The 20,448-nt window shown below is 39.1% G+C and overlaps 1 protein-coding gene across 4 annotated transcripts in view; it reads right to left on the bottom strand.

Annotated features, from left to right (window-relative positions):
• The window catches only part of Ttn (titin), a 271,242-nt gene that overhangs the window by 132,138 nt on the left and 118,656 nt on the right, over positions 1-20,448 (bottom strand). For all 4 annotated transcript variants that reach the window (XM_075984819.1, XM_075984820.1, XM_075984821.1 and 1 more), the window contains 31 exons: positions 19,898-19,978; positions 19,638-19,715; positions 19,337-19,420; positions 19,090-19,173; positions 18,682-18,765; positions 18,350-18,433; positions 17,601-17,681; positions 17,094-17,312; positions 15,946-16,020; positions 15,656-15,730; positions 15,311-15,403; positions 14,591-14,668; positions 14,117-14,395; positions 13,882-13,965; positions 13,638-13,715; positions 13,061-13,144; positions 12,709-12,792; positions 12,422-12,505; positions 11,958-12,224; positions 11,584-11,661; positions 10,360-10,434; positions 10,110-10,193; positions 9,574-9,648; positions 8,782-8,913; positions 8,152-8,229; positions 7,164-7,232; positions 6,898-7,017; positions 6,461-6,760; positions 5,232-5,312; positions 4,435-4,512; positions 3,846-3,929 (listed from right to left, as the gene is read on the bottom strand). In XM_075984819.1, coding sequence (XP_075840934.1) covers positions 3,846-3,929; positions 4,435-4,512; positions 5,232-5,312; positions 6,461-6,760; positions 6,898-7,017; positions 7,164-7,232; positions 8,152-8,229; positions 8,782-8,913; positions 9,574-9,648; positions 10,110-10,193; positions 10,360-10,434; positions 11,584-11,661; positions 11,958-12,224; positions 12,422-12,505; positions 12,709-12,792; positions 13,061-13,144; positions 13,638-13,715; positions 13,882-13,965; positions 14,117-14,395; positions 14,591-14,668; positions 15,311-15,403; positions 15,656-15,730; positions 15,946-16,020; positions 17,094-17,312; positions 17,601-17,681; positions 18,350-18,433; positions 18,682-18,765; positions 19,090-19,173; positions 19,337-19,420; positions 19,638-19,715; positions 19,898-19,978 — 3,330 coding nt within the window. The remainder of the gene's footprint in view (positions 1-3,845; positions 3,930-4,434; positions 4,513-5,231; positions 5,313-6,460; positions 6,761-6,897; positions 7,018-7,163; positions 7,233-8,151; positions 8,230-8,781; positions 8,914-9,573; positions 9,649-10,109; positions 10,194-10,359; positions 10,435-11,583; positions 11,662-11,957; positions 12,225-12,421; positions 12,506-12,708; positions 12,793-13,060; positions 13,145-13,637; positions 13,716-13,881; positions 13,966-14,116; positions 14,396-14,590; positions 14,669-15,310; positions 15,404-15,655; positions 15,731-15,945; positions 16,021-17,093; positions 17,313-17,600; positions 17,682-18,349; positions 18,434-18,681; positions 18,766-19,089; positions 19,174-19,336; positions 19,421-19,637; positions 19,716-19,897; positions 19,979-20,448) is intronic.

The following is a 20,448-nucleotide window of genomic DNA, read 5'->3' as shown; positions in this document are numbered from 1 at the left end:
TGCTTGGAATAGGATTATTGTTTTGGCAAAATGGCCGCCAATGCTTTCTAGATGGAACATACTGGAACTTCTGGTGACATAAAGATATTAGTACATTTACATATAGGTGTTAGGAACAGTTAAGAAAAAACAAGATTTAAGAGTTTGCGGGAAGGCACTTTCTTCTTTCATTTATGTTCAGCGGTGACATGTACCTTGGAGGACTGGCGTTTCTGGCTCGACAGGAATATCTTCAAAGGTGCTCATCTCGGGAGCCATTTCTTTCACAGCTTCGGGTGCTTTGAAGATATTAGCATTAGAGTCACAGGTTAGAAGGGTTAGTTAGAAGGGACATTAATCCCATAAAGTGAACCAAAGTGATTGCTGTTGCTACTGGTGTGGGGGGGGGCTCCTTGGAGGGTCTGAGGAGGTGTGGAGTCCTGAGCAGAGGTACTAAGTCTCGTCCCTTGTTTATTCCTTTCCAGCTTCCTAGCACCTAACCAAAGGTGACTTTGAGGGGACAAGCAAGATTCCAGACAGAGGAAAAGAATCAAATTACTTGGCTATTTTTTTAAATTATAAAATATCATTATATATAATATCATATATTCATATATATGAGGTTGTGATCTTGAAAGCCTTTTAAACTTCCTGAATTTTGACTTATCTAGAAATATTTAAAGTGGAAAAACATACATTAAAGTATTAACGTGGAAATACAAGTCATGGGAGGGGCAAGCAAGTATTCAGGAGAGAATACCAGTATGAACTAGAATTACTTAGCCATGGCTCTAAGATGATGTCACAAGCAAATCAACTTCACATTAAGTCATGACTTTCTATAAAGTCATTTCTATGACATTTAAGTCAAACTTGAAGTCAGTTTTATGTTCCTATGCTTATTTTGGAAATGAGTTTAATATGAAGAACATTTCTGACAACTTACAGCATGCATGGTGGTACATACCGGACTCTTAACTCCATGAAAGGTTCAATTACTATCATGTGGTACATGACCAATCAAGAACCTTTGTCACCTGATGTCACTGCTTCCTGCTTCAGAGGGGCATGTCTTAAGCTAGCTCAATCTAGTTGTAGAGTTATACATGCCATACAGCTTTCCTGTTGATTTATTTTTTTTAAGCTAGTCTGGCTTTTATTATTACTTTTTAGTTAATAGCCATTTTCCAATAAAGAACAGGTCTTAGGCATATTTGAACATCAAACATTCAATGTTTTCTCTGCAGTTCTTATAGCTAAACTGTAAATTCTTTCCTGTGTGGGAGTTTAAGGCTGCCTTCTAGATGGTTGACTGTACACATTCAGTTGGTTAAGCATGATCCTCGAGCATGCATTTCTTTGGTAACCACTGGGCTTTTGAAGAGATTAGTATGTTCACACGATAGCCACAGCTACAGCTGAGATCAGCAGCTGGACTTTCTCCTGGCCTGTACCTGCTGGCAGCTGAGGCTTTCTTCTTTTGGCTGCAGGAGCTTGTTTCTCTGGAAGCACATCTTTGATGACTTCAAGGTCTTTAAAGATATTAGTTTTTAAGAAAATATAATTGAGAAAAGGCAAAAACAATGACATGATGCACAAAGAAAATGAGGTATACAACAGATTTGAAAAGTTAGAATTTGTATTTTCTTTTAAACAGTCTATCTTTGTGCACTGTATGGCTGGGTCTTGACTTCACTGGAGCAAGTCATGAATAGTTCCTGTTCTTGGGCATTTTTGAGAGATGCTTTGAAGATATTAGTATTTAAGAGGTTGAGGCAACACACATAAAACACTGGACATTTGACAAACACAAGATGGAAGATTTTCTTGTTTAGAGTCTCATGACAAGAGTTTGTACCTTCAGCGGGGGGAGGTTCAGGAATTTCAGGGACAGCCTCATGTGACTTCAGCGCTGGAAACACTTCTTGAGTTTTGTCAGGCTCTTTAAAGATATTAGTAGGTTTATAATTAGATTTTTAAAAAAAAATAACAGTGAATTATATAACATGCAGTTCTGGGATCTTAAGGCCAAAGATAACCATCTATGTTTTGAAGCAGTTGAAATATACCTTTGCGTGCCACGGTTTCTCTCTTTTTACGAATGGCCACATATGTTTTCTCTTCTGTAACAACTGTTTGAGGGGGTGCAGGCGCTTAAAAGAGATGAGTACAGTTATGTCATGAACAGGGAAGAAAAACATGTTTCTAAAAAGAGCCCCAGACAAATTCAGGTGGAGTTAGTGGTGCTAGGTACCTTTGGCCACTTTGAGTCTTGCCTTCTCAGGATGGGTCACAAGTTCTTCTTCTATGACCGTTTCCTCAGATGCTTCGTAAACTTTAAAGATATTATCAGTGTGTGGGTAACAGTTATAAGCACACTAATTAAGAAACACATGACGCTGTACACATTCATCACCCAAATTCACAGAGGTCCACAGACACAAACAAATTAGTGACAAGCATGAGTTGAGTAGGAATGAACCTCATTCCCAGCTTTAGGATGAAGGATGCTCAGAATTTCTTCATGATTCTGATAACAAAATGGAGGATTTTACCAGACAGAGACTGATTTTTTTTTTCATTTTACCTCAGGAAAGCTATTGGCCATTTTATATTAGTGGTTTTTTTGATTCATGTGTGCATTCACAATAGGGGTGATGTTGAGTTGAATATGGAAGATCCACTATCTATATTCAACCTCCTGGAATCAGGTGGAATCATCTTTGCATTTCTAGGTACATACTTGTTTACATTCTGAAATCATGTTTAATTTATGGCTTCCTACTGTAATAGAAATATGAGAACAATTTAGAGATTAGAAGCCAGAAAGAAGAGAGACGAGGCTACAGCTGAGTGGAAGAATACTGGAGGGGAATGAAAGGGGGGAATATACGGGGAAAAGCTTCTGAAAAGAGTACCTGATTTCTCCAACCTTTAGACAGGAATGCTGTCTGACAACAATGACCAGTTTTAAGGACAGAACCAGGAGGAGGAAGTGATCATATACATCAATCCCAAACTACTGTATGATGAGTATTTATCAGGAGTTTCCCAGACTGAACATAAAAAGGAAGCCCGGGCTGACTGTTTATCATCCAGAAGACTGAGTCTGCTCAGAACAAGTCACTGTTTAGGGTCTCTTGTTATTTAAATTATTTAGGAAAGAAAGGCCTTACTAAATCTCTAAGGGCTTGAGTGGTCTTCTAAATCTGTGCTATTTGAGCAGCCTGGTCCAAACCCTACTTGTACAACAATGACACTGGGCTATTTTGATTTTGCAAAATTCAACGACATTATTATTTGGAGTTAAAGTAAGTTACCTCATGGTCTGGGAAATAAGATGAAGGGATGTTTATACACAGAAGAGACTAGGAAATTTCATGGGACAATGACTTTTCTAAGGTTGGATAATGCTAGAAGCACAGAAGAGCTTAGTTTTTAAATTGATGAAGAAACGTAACTTGTCTCAGGCTAACGGACATTCAGACGACTTGATTTTAGTCAACACTTTTAGCATGCATGGTTTTTATAGGATATTAGTAGATTTGCATTTTAATGCTGTGTCGACAGACACAGTGGATTCAGAACACAGATGAGACGAAGGACATCCACCAGTGTGTCTGCACTCACTGTATATCTCTGTGTCTTCGGGAAGAACAACTGGTAATTTTTCTTCTTGAATAATTTTCTCAGGCACCTCAGGAACTTTAAAGATATTAGTGTGCACATTACTATTACTAACATATATAGGATATTAAGACTATAAAAATTTAAACCACCAAGATTTGATGGAACACTTGTTCACTCTACACCATAGAAACTCAACCACAGAGTCATTTCACACCGGGGTTAGCATCTGTGTGTACCTTTAGGTGGCGGAACTTCAGGCTTTTTCGGAACGGCTTCGCGGACCTTTTCTTCAGGAGTGATTTTCTTAGGTACTTCGGGTGCTTTAAAGATATTTACTTGTCTTATTTTCAAGATTGTCAAAATTAAGTATAAAATATCAAGAGTAAAGGGGAGGGAGCTATCAAGTGGAATGTGCAAATGTTAAGTCCATGTGTGTGCTCTGTGTCTCCCAACTGCTTTACTAGCTATTCATATGAGAGACATCTCATTCTTGGGGGTCAGTAGTATTTTCTGCTGTTACTTAGAACTTAATTCTCATGCCATGAGGCAGAGATTCCAATGTCAATTCCATAGGGAAGAAAAGCTGAGGGACCAATGTTGTTTAATTACTGAATAAAAAGAGTCAAAATAAGAAAGACCTTTAGGCTTTTGATGTCTTTCCCTAGAGGAGAGTCAAAACAGGGAAGATTGTAGGATGAAATATAAATTGCAATTTCTGTCATTCGCAGCCATCTTGTGGTCCTGGGGGAAGAGTGGTCTTTCTCTCCTCTGTGGAAAGGGAAGCATAGGGATTTACAGCTGGTGGGAACTAGCAGAGGTAGGTACCTTTAGGTGGTGGAGCCTTGGGTTCTTCAGGAACACGGACTTTTTCTTCAGCCACCACTTTCTTGGTCACCTCAGGCACTTTAAAGACAGCAGGGATAATTCCCTTTATTTTTAAGCACTCAAAGATATCTTAGCAAGCAGAATATAAGAGACATGTAATGAAAACAGGACAGAGTCACATCATCAAATAGACATGGTTTAGCACACACAAGACAGCACTTGCAGAGGCGACTTTGGACAACAAGCATGACCATACAAGTACGTGGAACTCCCCAAGTTAGATCCACAAAAACTTGACATCAACAACCGACAGCACACGGCATCTGCTGCTGGTTCTGCTTGTTCTGGTAGGATAATTGCAGCTTTCTCTTCAGAGATTACTTCCTTACACACTCATTGACTTTCAAGATATAACCTCAAATGATATATTGTAGCAAAGAGGCAGAAAACGAATAAAGGGGGGGGGGCACTGCCACATATTTACAATATAGCTAGCAGCTCAAAACTTTAATAGTGAATAGGGAAATGGAGGTCTACCAATAAGCACATCGGTGAACAATCAAACAGCACCGAAGGATGCCCAAGTTTACACTTTGGTCAGTAGGTGTTTGGGTTTTGCTGTTTCAGGGAAACAACAATGGTATCTATGTTTGCAGACTGTTCACTTTAAAGATAATTATTTTGACATTCACCTAACACAAAACACAGAAGAAAATCACCACGCGGAGCACAAACTTGTAAAGCCCCCAAAGAGCAACCCGACACAGTTATGTCAGTATTGCTGAGCCGTGAAATACCTTTAGCTGGTGGCTCTTTGCGAGGAACAACTTTAAAGGGTGGTTTTTTGGGAGGGATGGCTTTCTCAGACACCTCAGGTCCTTCAAAGATATTAGTGTTTTGGTTTAGAATAGACCCATAAAATATGACGACTCACTACCTACATTAATATTGTACAATGAGGGTTTATAAAAGAGTTTGTAGTTTCTGAATTTATACTATTCCTGCTTAAATCAAGTTGTGATTTTATTATTTATACAATACATTGCTATATAAAACATACATATTCCATTATATTATACAAACATTTATTTACGCATGGTCTGGTGATGTGGTATTCCCCTCTGTATGATGTAAATATGTCTTATTACCATTAGTTAAAAAGAAGCTGCTTTGGCCTATGGCAGAACAGAACAGAGCTAGGCGGGAAAACTAAACTGATGCAGGCAGAAAGAAGGCAGAGCCAGGGAGATGTCATGAACCTTACTGGTACACCACAGTCTTGTGGTGATACACAGATGAATAGAAATGGGTTAATTTAAGATGCAAGAGCTATCTAGGAATATGCCTAAGCCATTGGTTAAACAGTGTTGTAATTAATATAGTTTCTGTGTGATTATTCGGGTCTGGGTGGCTGGAGAACAAAAGGGCAGTCTCCATTTACAGTCTGGAGTGGTGCTGTAGACTATGTATGGACACTTTATTTTGCCCTTAGAATTTACTAGAATTTGGGCACCATGACCAATGCTTCACTTAGTTCATTATTTCTCCAATGAAGATAATCATAAAATTGCAAAAGCTTTTAACAAGTAATTATTAGTTAGTGCACAGGTAACTCAATTGTGAACAAGGCAATGGTTGCTTTGATGAGAATATAAGCTATTCAATGAACCGAGAAGTGTGTCTCTGAATGGGGGATACCTGTTGGTGTGTACCTGTGGTACCTGTTGGTACCTGTGGTAATCATATAATGCTCGCTGGACGATGAAAAAAAATCCACATATTCATATAGTGATATATGGATCATGGAGCTACGTCAGTATCATACATAATTCTCATGTCTGTGAAAATTAACCACTTTGTGTGTTTAGTCTCTAAACCTTAACAGTTTCTGAATTAAACAGCTTAAACTCATGCTTAAAGTAGTTTGTGGGGCTAATGGGCTGAACTGAACATGCAAAGTACTTTGAAAATTAAATGGATAAGAGAAAGATATAACAATGTGTATTATCTACAGAGTCCCCTATACCTTTTTTAGGTGGAATTTTGGGTTTTTCATATACTTCCACTTCTTCAGCCTCTAAAAACTCAACGACCCTGTGGACTTCTTCAACTTTGTGTTCCTCTTGGAACCTGCGCTCTTCCACCCTGATAAATTCCTCCACCTCATGGAACTCCTCCTCTTCGAAGTATTCCTTGACCTCGTGGAATTCTTCTTCTTCAGAAACCGCTTCCACTTTTGCTTCCACAAGTTCTAGCTCTATTCTTTCTTGGACTATTTCTTCTTGCTGGTAGGCAACTGATATTTTTTCTTCAAAAACAGCTCTCCCTGAAAGAGCATCGACTTTAAGAGACTGATTTTTTGAATCATAAGATGAAACAGATGTCAATTCAAAGTGTAAGAAAAATACCTAAAAGAAGACTTCCATGAAAGGACAAGAAGAGCAAAGAATTTCCCCAAAATACCTTTAGCAGGGGGAACAGCTTCCTTTTTGGGCACAGGGACTTTCTTTTCGGGAATTTTCTTTTCTGGAACTTTCTTTTCTGGGACTTTCTTTTCTGGAACTTTCTTTGGTACTTCGGGAACTTTAAAGATAAGAGTTTTAATATTTAAGACCACCAAGAGTAAGCTTGTACACTGGACATCAAAAATAAGACAGATGGACAAAAACCATAGACAGCTTAGTGAAGAACGATGACGGAAGGCGTTTGGTTTAAAAGAGAAAGTGTACCTTTGGCTGGTGGGGCCTCTTTTTTCTGGACAGGAGCAGGAACTTTCTCTTCAGGAATTTTCTTTGTCACTTTAAAGATATTAGGTGCCTTAGTTAGATGACAATGCTCAATGACACACATGAATAAAAACATCAGAATCAAGTTATGTCATTAACGCATCTAGGAAGTCGATGTGTGCAGTTGGGCAACCCTTTCACAGGTAATAGGGATACTTTCCCAAACACTCTCTTGTGCTATCTGGATCCCTAGAAGCCAACATATGCCCACTAAGAAGCTTTACTATTTTTAAAACATCAGATGTTATCAACCTAGGCCTAATTTTATTATTTTTAATTTGATGAAGATGTTTTTCAACCTGATTATCATCCTAGATAATCTGGTCCCTGACCTAGGCCTTAGGAACTACTGGGCACTATTTCATTTGCTGACAAGTCTGCCATCATTGTGGTTGTATACCATAATTGCTGAAGATGTTTTCTGGAACAATTACTGAACAAAGAAGGACAATTTTAAAACCTTAAATTCCCAGGTTAAATCATGGTAAAAAGGACATGAAGCTCTTCAAAATTATTATCCAAGTGCCAGAATAGATCATTTTTTTCTGTATAAAATAGGATGCACAGAGAATAATATTACAATAATGAAATTTTTAGTTACATAATAAAATGAAGTCTAGGGATAGAATGAAGGTAAAAAAGATTAATTGCTATGTTCTTAAATATTGAGAGATCATGATAAGGCATCAGAATTTCCAGCTATATGAAGTCAGAGATCTCTAAAATAATCCACACAGTGTACCAGATGGAGCCATCATCTACCGTGTGATACTATAGGGAACCCAAGGCAATGATGAGTGGCGTTTTACTTGTCATTAGTCAGTTTGCTCGAACAGTTACTTAAGGAAAAAATGCAGGAAGACCAAGAGCTCTTTAGAAAGAAGACCACTGGGGTGAGAAAAGTGACAGAATTCACTGGGGCTTGCTATACCTTTAGTGGGGGGTGCTTCCGCTTTCTTAGGGACAGGAGTGGGTGCTGCAGGCACTTCCTTCTTAGCCACTTCAGGCGCTTAAAAGATATTTACAGACACGGTGAAAAAAAATTCACGTGCAATGACAAAAAAAACACCCAATTATCAAAATACAAACAAAACAATACAAAACACTGACGTGCTTTAGGAAAGTATTAGCAACCTAAAAGATAATACCTCACCTAGGGCAAGATTTTTAGAAACCCCCAAGAGTAAACACTATGCAAATATTTCAAAGTCTTAAGGGATGATTTAAGAATTAACTCTCAAAAGTGAATGATTTCACCACACAAATAGATTGTTCTCCAGCATTTGAGCTGAAAGCAAAATTGAGGATTGCAATCTAGGAGGAAGGATTAAAGTGTAATATTAGAACAATTTTCCCTCATTTATAGTCAGATTGCCGGTAAAGAAGGAAAAGTTAGGGAAATGGCAGGGTCACAGAGCTTCAGCTATGGGGACTGAGAACTCTTCAGGCCTCATTGGTATGATACAAGAAAAGCTTATGGCGGATGATTATTACGTTGACAGCTCTGAGATTTGAAGCCATAAGGGTTTGGAATGTCCAACTCATGAAAGTGGTTGTATACCTCTAGGGGGCACCACCACCACCTCTTCCTCCTCTTCCTCCGCCTCCTCTTCCTCTACTACCTCCTCTTCTTCTACGCTAGGTGGTTCTTCTGGGATCTCTTCTGGAATGGGTTCTTCAGCTTCCTCATACACTTGAAACAGATTATTTTGTAAATTACTTTTTAAAAAGCCTTTGAATGTTAGACGAAAATTAAAGCATCTAGACAAACACTCAGCCTGCTAAATGCTCATGAACATTCACTAATCTGGAAATAAAATTTGCTGAGTCTATAAAACATGTTAGGCACTTTCCAATATGGAGCTAGAAGGGGCTCTGGAGGATTTAGTTGGGGATTATTATTTTTTTAGTGAGGTGGAAAGGCGTTTAGAGTCAAGCAATTATTTAGGAACAGAAGTCAGATTCTCCGTGCCAATTAGTCAGGTTTATCTGAGATTGTTCTGGAAAAAGCTTAGTTCATGACTCCTACCGAAGGCACTGGGTGAGACATTCCCCATAGTACCCACACACAAAAGAGAAAACATTGACATTTCACAAAACTAGTGAGAGAAGAATAAAGAAGTTAGTGGGTCCATTTCAATGTTTTCAATGAACTATGTCACAAATAGGCTAAACATGCAAGAATGAGAATCAACTGGAATGAGTTGGCCTGCCCAATTCCTTCTAGACTCACTTTCTATCAGAGCTAGAAGGTCTATTGTTATAGAGTGAAATGTATATTATCTCCTCCTCAAATGAGATAATGATAAGACAAGGATGCTTAGAAACACTGTTTTCTTAGGAAGCCATCTACCTTCAGCTGGAGGGACTTCCTCTTCTTTATGGGGGATGATCCGCCTTTCTTCCACCTTCTTAGGTACCTCAGGAACTTAAAAGAGATGGATTGTTTTAGGCACTTAAATCTCAAGAGCTAAAATGAGATTCTTAAAGACCAATTTTTTTTTTCAGCCCAAGAGAGTAAACAGCAGAGCACACAGAAGACGAAGCCCTGACACATCACGGTTAAGAAGCGAATGAAGAGGCTTGGAACATCCTGAGACTATCTTTTGTAGCTGGGTTCTCCCCTTCTTTAAAGGAAGAATTATAAGATCACTTCTGGCTCCTTAAGGATATAGAACACCTGACATTGTAATTTTCAGAAATAACATACAGAGGAGAAACATGGCAAAAAATACACTCACACAAAGTGGAAAACGAACAGAGCACCAACATGGGAACAACGGAGGCACAGTGACCAACATCAGTGACATCATAGGAAATGCAAACATGGCTGAGCATCCTGTGTGGATGACACCCAGGTCAACAAGAGCACAGTTGATAGCCATGTACCTTTGGCGGGAGGAGCCACTGCTTTCTTAAGGCTTGGGGGAGGCAACTTCTTTTCTGGTTCAGGTTTCTTGGGCACCACAGGAACTTTAAAGATATTTTGAAATTTCAGTCTCACAAACACAAGGACAATGTACACAATGATGACAGAAGCTACTTTCACAAATACTGGACAGGGCGTTTTGACTTGACGGGTGAAGGAAAGAAGGTATCTGACGTGCTTGGGGATGCAAGAACATTAGAGGTGATGTACCTTTGGTGGGAGGAGCCTCCTCTTTCTTGGGAACAACTACTTTCTTCTCTGGCACTTTCTTCTTGATCTCAGGCACTTTAAAGACACCATTTCATGATAAGAATGTGTTTTTGAAGAGCAAGAAAGAAAACAAGAAGACTCCACACACAGGAAGAGCATCATATAGCATTCACTCAGAAGAGGGATGGAATGCTAGCTGCAGTCCATCAAGAGATGACTGGGGAAGGATCAGCAAATGGCTGGCTACCTGAGCCTAGACACTATCATTTCATGGACTTAAACTTAAGCTAAGAGCTTAGTTAATAATTATCTGAAAATATTATGGGACCATACAGCCTGACAGAAACATTATACTTACTTAAGTATAATGCCATTATGACTTTTTTGGGAAATATTATTGCACTTTAGGGTATGAATATACTTCCTAAGTACTGTACCATGACCTGCTCTGTGAATTTAAATATTAATTCTCATTCAATGATATTACAATATACTTTGTCTTATTTTATCTTTACAATAACATTAGAATCCACTGGGATTTGTTTCTATCCCTATTTTATGAAAGAGCAAACTAAGGCTCAGATTGGCTAAAGGACTCTTTCAGAGCAGAACAGCAAAGTTCAAAGTCAAGGTTAAAGTCCAAACTTGTGCTTTCATTTATATATACATGTTTTCTAAGACATAAGCTATTGCTCAGTGTTTGACATAAACTATTAATTACCCAATGTTCTGATGAGTACATCATATTTTCTTCTTAGCCTGATATCACAAATGAATGAAAGATGAAATTTATCAGCATGAATTTATGTATTTTTCAGAAAATTTTTCCTAAAGATTATTTAGATGTTCAAAAGATCTATATGAAACATTGTATGGCTTAATAAAATTATAGCAAGTGAAGTAGGCATTTTGTAGTAGTTTTATGATAATACTGCCATTAACCTTTCATGCAAAAAATATTGTGTGAAAAACATCTAATAGAAATAAATGGCTATCAGTGTCCTCATCAGTTTTAAAAGTAAAATTTGGCTGTCCATTTTATGTGTGATTTCTTTCTGAAACCCATCTGATAAAGCTAAAATATGGGCTGTGTGGTCACTCTGGGGCAGGGGATACCCATCTAATAAAGTTATGGTGCGGGCTGTGTGATCACTCTGGGGCAGGGTGTACCCATCTGATAAGGCTATGGTACAGGCTATGGGATCATCCTGGGGCAGGGTATACCTTTGGGAGGTGGAGGAGGCTCCACTTTCTTAGGAACAGGCACAGGGACTTTCTTCTCAGGTACAGTTTTCTTTGGCACTTAAAAACATTTCATTTAAAGACATTAAGGACCACATAACAATACTGGATCTATAACAAAAGACATCTGAGGACAGGACCACAAACAAACATCGACTACAATTAAGACATGCAGATAATTGACAAGGGACAGACATAGAAAACAATTGCCATAGGCAGGATGAAAGGTGTGTCTGGGAAGTTTTCTAAGGATTTGATGACAACTCAGCAAAGAATCATAGACAAGACAGATGGTTTTAACAAGAGGGAAGGCAGAAGCCTACATAAAGAGGTCTTGATCCCAAGAACTGCTGTACCTGGTGCAGGTCTTGGCACCTTAGGGCTAATTTCTGGAAGGGCTTCCTCTTCCTCAGGTGGAACTTCTTCCTCAGGTAGAATTTCCTCTTCCTCTAGTGGAACTTCCTCTTCTTCAGGAGGAACTTCCTCTTCCTCAGGCGGAACTTCCTCTTCCTCGAGAGGGATTTCCTCTTCAGGAGCAACCTCTTCCTCAAATGGAGCTTCTTCTTCTTCTTCTTCCCGTGGCAGAGCCACAGGAACTGAGACCACTTCCCGCTTCTTTGGCACTTTAAAGATATTTATGCAATTGTACAAATTCCATGTTTACGTAAAATATTCTCGGCAGCAAGACAGCATGAAAAGCCAATATTCTTTGAACACAATTATCACCAGCGTACACAATGTCAAGCAAGCACAATTAGTGAGACGGAACAACACCCATTACATTCCGTTTGTGCCCTGGTGTTGCCCAAGATTAATGTACCTTTGGGGGGTGGAGCTTCCATTTTTTTCAGAACAGGTGCTGGTTTCTTTTCTTCTGGGATGAGCTTCTTGGGGACCTCTGGCACTTTAAGGATATCATTTGTCTTTAAGAATGTGTCCTTTCACAGTGTTTTACAGCCATAGACATGATAAAGGCTCACATCATATGGAAGACATTTTATTTTTTAGAAAAACACTTTCACAGACAGAGTTAGTACAGAGACATTTTCTTATGAATGGACGCTAACTTGAGATTTCTCCCTGGGTACAGAAATGATGAAACAATACCTTTTGCAGGTGGAGCCTCTGCTTTCTTAGGAGCAGGCACCGGCACCTTCTTCTCAGGCACAGGCTTCTTGGGCACTTCTGGCACTTTAAAGAAATGATTTAGGCAAAGTTTTACACAATACAAAAACACAGAGCTCAAGCATAGTCCAGAAAAGATGAAGATACGGCAATAAATATTATAGTTAAAAAATTGTAAGCAGCATTTCATTTTAAAAACAAAAAAAAATCTGTTTTTGTAAAGAGATAATACTATAGAGGCATTTAACATCACCTAAAGAACATAGTATTGAACTGATTACATATTTTCTTTTCACACAAATCTAAAATTGTATGCCCGTGAAAGGTCATATACCTTTGGCTGGTGGCGCTTCCACCTTTTTGGCAACGGGTACTGCTGGTTTTTCTTCTGGTACAGGCTTCTTGGGCACTTCCGGAACTTAAAAGACAGGAAATAAGGTCAATGTCACAGTTTTCCAATCATGGAGGATTCTAGTGACTTAGAGACAACTAAATTATCACAGATGTGCCAACAATCTCACTTTAAGATAGAAACTAATAATTAAACCACAAAGCAAGACTTTAGACGTGCAGGAGCATCACAATAAAACCCAACAAACAAACGCGGACCAGTGACAAAGACAGCACAAAAGCCTTGGCCTTCGGTGTTGGCCGTTTTATTACGAAGAACTGATTGTTCATTATGAATTCCCCACTGAAGAAGACATGAGTGTTAAACAGAAGCAGGCTCCAATGGCCACATTCAGAGATGAATACATGGCAGCAAGCTTCTGGGACCAGCTGAGTGGTTCTTGTTTTGGTTATTGACATGGTTATTAACGTTTATTATTATTAACATCGCCCCAGGGCAGGGATGGCTACGGCTCACCAAGTTATACCACAGAGGTAAATGGCTGCAGAGAGAGCTGTACCTTTGGCAGGCGGAGCCTTCTCCTTTTTAGGGACAGGCACAGGAACTTTTTCCTCTGGCTTCTTGGGAATCTCAGGCACTTTAAAGACAGTGTTGATAGTTAAGTTCTGACTATGAAAAACAACACATACATCAAGCACATGTAACGTTTTAGTAGCCACACACGGGTCGCGGTAGCCAGAAAAGAGGTAACCAGCTGAAGACAGATGAAGCTGTCTAGGTGCATACGTGTGAGTGGTGTGTACCTTTGGCGGGTGGCACTTCCTTCTTTTTGGGAACAGGAACAGGTTTTTTCGCTTCTGGAACAGGTTTCTTGGGTACCTCAGGCACTTTAAAGATAACAATAAGATGTGAAAACGTGCGGAAGACACAGAATGTGAAAGGCACACACAGGCATCACATCCCCCAGGATCTGACTAAGCCAAACACCCAAGCTCCAATGCGCTGCTTCCTTTCTGTTTCACGGCAGCCATCGACTACCTTTGGCTGGTGTCACCGGCACCACTTCTTCCTCGACGATGAGCTCCTCCTCTTCGCGCAGGTACTCTTCCTCTTCGTGGACGTACTCCTCTTCGTGGACGTACTCCTCTTCATGGATGTATTCTTCTTCATGGATGTATTCTTCTTCATGGACATACTCCTCTTCGTGGACATATTCCTCCTCCTCCTCCTCTACAATATATTCTTCTTCGTGGGTTTCCACTTCCTCTTTGTAGGCAACCACCTCTTCTGGTTCCAGTTTTTTAGGCACCCCTGGCACTTTAAAGATATTATCTTTAAGTTGGATATGTTCCAATTGCTCGATAAAATCAAGACGCTATAAGAGTGCAGACCCCCTTATAACAAAAGAAAGGATGGGCTTTATCTTTCCCACAGAGTGACTTCATCCATAGAACTGAACATGAATTAAACAGCAAAGATGAACAACACACTAGAACAAGCAATAGGAGGTACCTCTAACAGCTGCCGCCACTTCCTTTTTAGGGGCAGGTACTTTTGCCTCTGGGACAACTTTCTTGGGCTTCATGGGCACTTGAAATATTAAGTACAAGGGAGTTTTAGAGTCAGAAATAGGTCATTTAACCATTTCTAGCTTTCTTTACTTTAAAGAGAATGATTTTATAGATGTCTATAAGTAGAATATGTAATTTTCTTTGGGAGAAACTTTGTTGTTTTATTTTTTATGGGATGGATTCTGAATCTCACAGCCAGGTAAACCCATAGAAGTACTCCAGCAAGTTTGCAGTCACAGAGCCTAATTGAAGGGTCTTTCTCCTATGCTTCTACTCACTGGAGACATTCTAAGAAGGTCAATTTACTTCTGGGTTAGCATGCTTCCTAAGATTGCAAGGAAGTTGCTTAACATAAAGAAAGAAAACCTGGATGTTGAATTAGCTTTTTAAAAAGTTTTCAAAGTGATTTTAGAGTAAATAGTAACCATTTTTAGTGGATAATAGCATATCATTATATTAATTTAACTATATTAAGAATATGTTAAATGGTCACTGCATTAAAACAAAAGTATTGTATTTGACAGTGTTTTATGGTCATGGTCAATGAGCAGTCACTATCTACAAGATTGTAGAAGTATTTTGAAATAATCTTAGGGGTAACACTGGAGACATGTAACCTGAGACAGGCAAGAGGCTACATTCTGGGGAAAGGTTGGTATACCTTTGGCAGCTGGCTCAGTCACCTGCTGCTTTTCACGTTTGGTAATTGAAATTTGTATTTTCTCTTCAACAACTTTCTTCGGTTCTTCGGGAGCTTTAAAGATATTAATTATGGAAGAATATTACCAAGAAGCTCCCGAATATCAGAGAATAAACATCAACAAAGCCCAAAGACCTGGCTCCTAAGACATGGGACCAGACAATACACCCAGAAAGCCCAAAGACCTGGCTCCTAAGACATGGGACCAGACAATACACCCAGAAAGCCCAAAGACTGGCAGATACTACTGAGTCGCATCACGAAGGTGACAATATTGCTTGGGACAGTTACTGCTCTATCATGTACCTTTGGGTGGTATAGGTTTGAGTTTCTTTTGAATGGGCACAGGTGCTTTTTCTTCAGGAACAGCTTTCTTCAGCACTTTAAAAGGACCAATAGTAAGAGATTTACAAACCCAAACTCATGTTTGAGTGAGAATAAAATGTTAAGAAATAGAACACACAACATAACAGTCCCGTGTGTCCGTCCCCCACCCCTGCCCACCCCACAGTTATACACACCCACTTCCATGCATCTCCACATTGCAGAGACGAAGAAAACAAGAGGTTTTGTAACTGACAATGTTCTCACTCTACCTTTTGGTGGTGGGGCCTTGGGTTTGGCAGGCACTGGTTCTTGGGCAGGTTTTGCTGGAATAGGCTTCTTGGGTTCTTTAAAAGCATATAAAGTATTTAGTGTTAGACTGTAGGGTAGATTTCAAAATCAATCCTTAAATGGAATCAGTTAATTGAAATAATTGACCTTTTATGTTCACAGTGCAACCACAATCTCTAGAATAAGAATTCGTGTTCCAACTTCACTAGGCTATGAGAGCCTTAAGCAAGATAACATTCCCTTTCCTCATTGGCACTCCCTTTAATTAGGCCATGAGAATGCCTCAAAATTCCCATTTCATTTCAGATAGTCAACTTGTGATCAACCTTTTCTGTCTGAGACACTGGTGTTTAATGTCACCAGTGAAAATATGCAGAATTGTCTCAAAGACACAAAGAAAAACCTCAAGAAGGATATGGGCTCATTTCAAATTTCTAGTCAGAATTTATTCATATGGATTTATTATTTATTTTAGAATAAAGAAAGTGGTCTAGAGTCTGATGTGGGATTCTCCTCTGTATGCTATGAATATGTTTTATTACCATTGGTTAATAAAGAAGCGCCTTAAGACCTATGGCAGAGCAGAATATAGCTAGGTGGGAAAACTAAACTGAATGCAGGGAGAAAGAAGGCAGAATCAAGTTGACGCTATGTAACCGCTCAAGAAGCAAGATATGACATAACAAACCACAAGCCTCGTGGTAAAATATAAAATAATAGAAATAAGTTAATTTAAGTTGTAAGGGCTAGGTAGAAATATACCTCAGCCATTAGCCAAACAGTGTGGTAATTAATATAGTTTTTGTGTGATTATTCAGGTCTGGGTATCCAGGAAATGAAAACACAGTCTCTGTTTACAAGGGTCAGAGCTATATGTGCACACACATTATCTCCATCAGGTTAAAAACAATGCTTTGTCCTCACCAGAAAAGCAGTCATTGTTAGATTGTGATGTTGGAAGCCCTGTGGGTAGTGAAACCTAACAATAACCTTAAGATTTATAGAGCTATTTCCCCTCCTGAAGTGATTTAAAATGTTGAATTTACTCAATGGCATGAAGTTCTTCTACCTTGACCTTCATCCTAACAGGTTCTATGCACATTTAACCTGGGCTAAAGTTTGGTCATACCTGTGACATATTCTTCATGCTCCTTATACTCCTCATAATGCTCAAGTTCACGCTCTGCATATTCTTCGTACTGGTCATACTCTTCTGTGGGTTCATATTCCCCAAACTCCGTGTATTCCTCATAGCCTTCGTAATCATCGTACTCCACTTCCCGGTATTCTGAGACAGTTTCTTCTTCTCGGGCATAAGACCATTTCTTCTCTTCTGTTACAGTCACTTCTGGAATAATAGTGACATCAGGCAGCGTTTTATTTGAGGCCCATTTAGTGGCAATGTATTTTGATTTCATTCCTTTACGACTGTCTCCTACACTGGCTATGGGTGACCTTGGTTATCTTTTGTTGGAAGAAGTGTCATGAGAGGCACAATGACTAACTGTGATGTCAAATGTTCACGTCTTTGGCTCCAGTCAGCAGTAAGCAAGGAAAGTAGAGGGGATACATTGGCATCTAGCAGACAAAGAGACACACAGCTCTATGCTTTCTAGTGAATCAAAACGCAATGTACCTTTAGTGGGTCGGGGCTCTCTCTTTGGAACTTCGATGGACACCTTTTCTTCTTTAACGGCTCTTTTTCTGACTTCAGTCACTTTAAAAGAATAATTATTAAAAGTAAATCACAAGAGTCTAGAAATAATTGTGTTAAGAGAGCTTTTGCATGAAAAACCCAAGAAGAAAATCAAACATGATGCACCTATCAACTTTCACTAAAATTGCAAGCAAAAAAAAAAAATTCAGTGGGCCTGAAAGTCAACATTGCTCCATATACCTATAAAGAAGTCACTGTGCTTCAAGATGCTCAGGGCTTTGTAAGAACGTAAGAGAGACAAGCGGCAACAATGACCACAAAACTAGGTATGACCTTAAAGAAACTTGAATTTCACAGACAATATCCTCACCTTAGTTCTATTCCCTGCCCCCAAGGCTCCTCAGGGACAGAAAAGAATATTGAGTCAATGAAAAATAATTCGCCAAGGATTACCACATGAAGCATACATCCAGACAGACAAGTTTAATATATGGACCAGACAGACACATGATGACAAACACCGTTTGATGTAAACTCTGCATATTTGGGGGCAGAGTAGAGAAAAGGAACTTTCTAGAATCAGGATGTCTATTTGTTCAGTGATGTGCAATGGCTAGCTTATTTCACCTTTGAGATCCATTTAAATCAGATTCCCTGACTATTCGGGTTCTACTCCACCCATTTCAATACCTAAAGCTTATTTCTATCCCACTAAAGAGTCATTATACCTTTAGCTGGTGGCTCCGCCTCTCTTCTGGGTTTGAGTTTGGGGAACTTTTCTTCAGGGACAACTTTCTTAGGTTCCTCTGGCACTTTAAAGACAGATTTCATTTTAAAGAACCATTCGCTTCATTCAGACCACAGAGAGTACGAACCACTCAGACACAGAAGACTCAACACGCCCTGAACTTCAGACATTCCACAACATTTTAAAGGAAGACAGAGACCACCCTTCCCTCTGTACCCCATAGTTAGTGTACTTATGAAGTAAGACAAGGCAGTATTGACATATGGGAGCCACCGAAGCATCTGTCATGCTGACATGGAAAGACTGCTGTACCTCTTGCTCTGGGAGGCTCCTCTTTTTTAGTCACAGCTACAAGAACTTTCTCTTCTTGAGTAATTTTCATGTGCCTCTCTGTCACTTGGAAGATAATTTTAGCATTAGCACACTGTAACGTTTAGAGTAGAATACGTACATACGTATATAATACATACATGACATATATAACATATATAATACATATATTCATACACACATATCTACTTGCCAGAAAGTACTGTGATTTTAGAATAGAAGAATTTTTAAGGCACACTCAACAAAACATCACAACCATAACACCGCAACCATCACAGACAGACACTAACAATCTACACAGAAAAATTATGGCCCAATGGATGGTAGCCAGAGGAAGAAAGAAGACAGTGCTCTTGGTTTTTTCTTTCTCCTTTTAGGGATGTCATTTACCTTTGGTTGGGGGAGGTTCTTCTATCTCAACCACTTCTGCAGGAACTTTCCTTTCTGGAACTGGTTTTTTTGGTTCTTCAGGGGCTTTGAAAACATTGGGCAATGAAGTCAAACATGGTGCCAAAAGCCCCGAAACACACACACACTTAATCTCTTGCCAGTGTGATCAAGAGTTGACAAACATGTCAATTTTACTTCAAGATAGGGAGTGAAGTATTACTTAAGAGCAAAATGATTCCCAATATACCTTTGGCTGGTGGCACCTTTTCTTTTTTAGGAGCTGGTGCGGGAACTTTCTTCTCTGGTACAATTTTCTTTGGTGGCTCAGGAACTTGGGAAAGATTAAGAAGATCAGTTTGAATTCTGTTAGAAAGTTTTATTATGGGGAAGATACATAACTCCCTTTTTGTAAAGATCACACACACACCAACATTAATAACTACACTAGCAAAGTGTAGACAAATTCTGACAAAACCTTAGTGATACACAGAGGTGCCATTATAGATGTCAAGACAGACAATATTACACTTCTGTGAGAGGAAATGTACCTTTAGGTGCTGGAGGCTCCTCAATTTTAGCCGGAACTTTTGGTTTTGGTATAATTTTCTTTTCCTGCTTCTCAGGCACTTGAAAAGATTATAAAATATACTTGTAGAAAATGCACCGATTTTTTTCGATAAACACATAAGAGACCTTTTTATTAGTCATGTTATTTACTGATATTTCTAATACGGATGGTAAATTAGACATAAGAGACCATAAAGGATAGAACAAACCAACGCAGAGGGAAGATGAAGAGTTGGTCTACCTTTGACTGGCTCGACTTCCACTCTCTTGGAGATAAAGTGCAGTTTCTCTTCCACCACATAGTCCTCGGGCTCTTCCATCACTTTAAGGACATTAATTTCAAAGAAGAAAAGTTGTAGAGATTTCACGTTTAATTTTTATTGTAACTTTTCACTTCAGGAGAGTAAGCAACATTGCCGTAACTTTAGCATTTGCTAAATCCTTGATTGTTTCCGTTTAAAATAGCCAAAGAATATTTGAATCCGAGCATATGCCTTAATAAAGAGCATGGGCTTCACTAATTTAGTGCCTATTATAAAGACAATAAGGATAGAATTCATAGGAAACACAGGACATGAGCACGACAAAAAGAAAAAAAGGTTCCAGTGACCAATCCAACAGGAACATAAGGATTTAAAGCTATGGGAAAAAAAACTAACAAACACTCTAGATTTGAAGGCAGAAGGACAGACACATAGTTCACTCCCCAGTTTTATGGGGTAGCTATGGTAGAAGAGACAAGAGATTTCATGTGATGTTTGAGCTTGTGTGTGTGAAGTTTATTAAAGGACA

This window comes from Microtus pennsylvanicus, chromosome 9 (genome assembly GCF_037038515.1).
Source record: "Microtus pennsylvanicus isolate mMicPen1 chromosome 9, mMicPen1.hap1, whole genome shotgun sequence".
In the NCBI taxonomy this organism is placed as follows: Eukaryota; Metazoa; Chordata; class Mammalia; order Rodentia; family Cricetidae; genus Microtus; species Microtus pennsylvanicus.
This window is presented reverse-complemented; position numbering and strand designations above follow the sequence as displayed.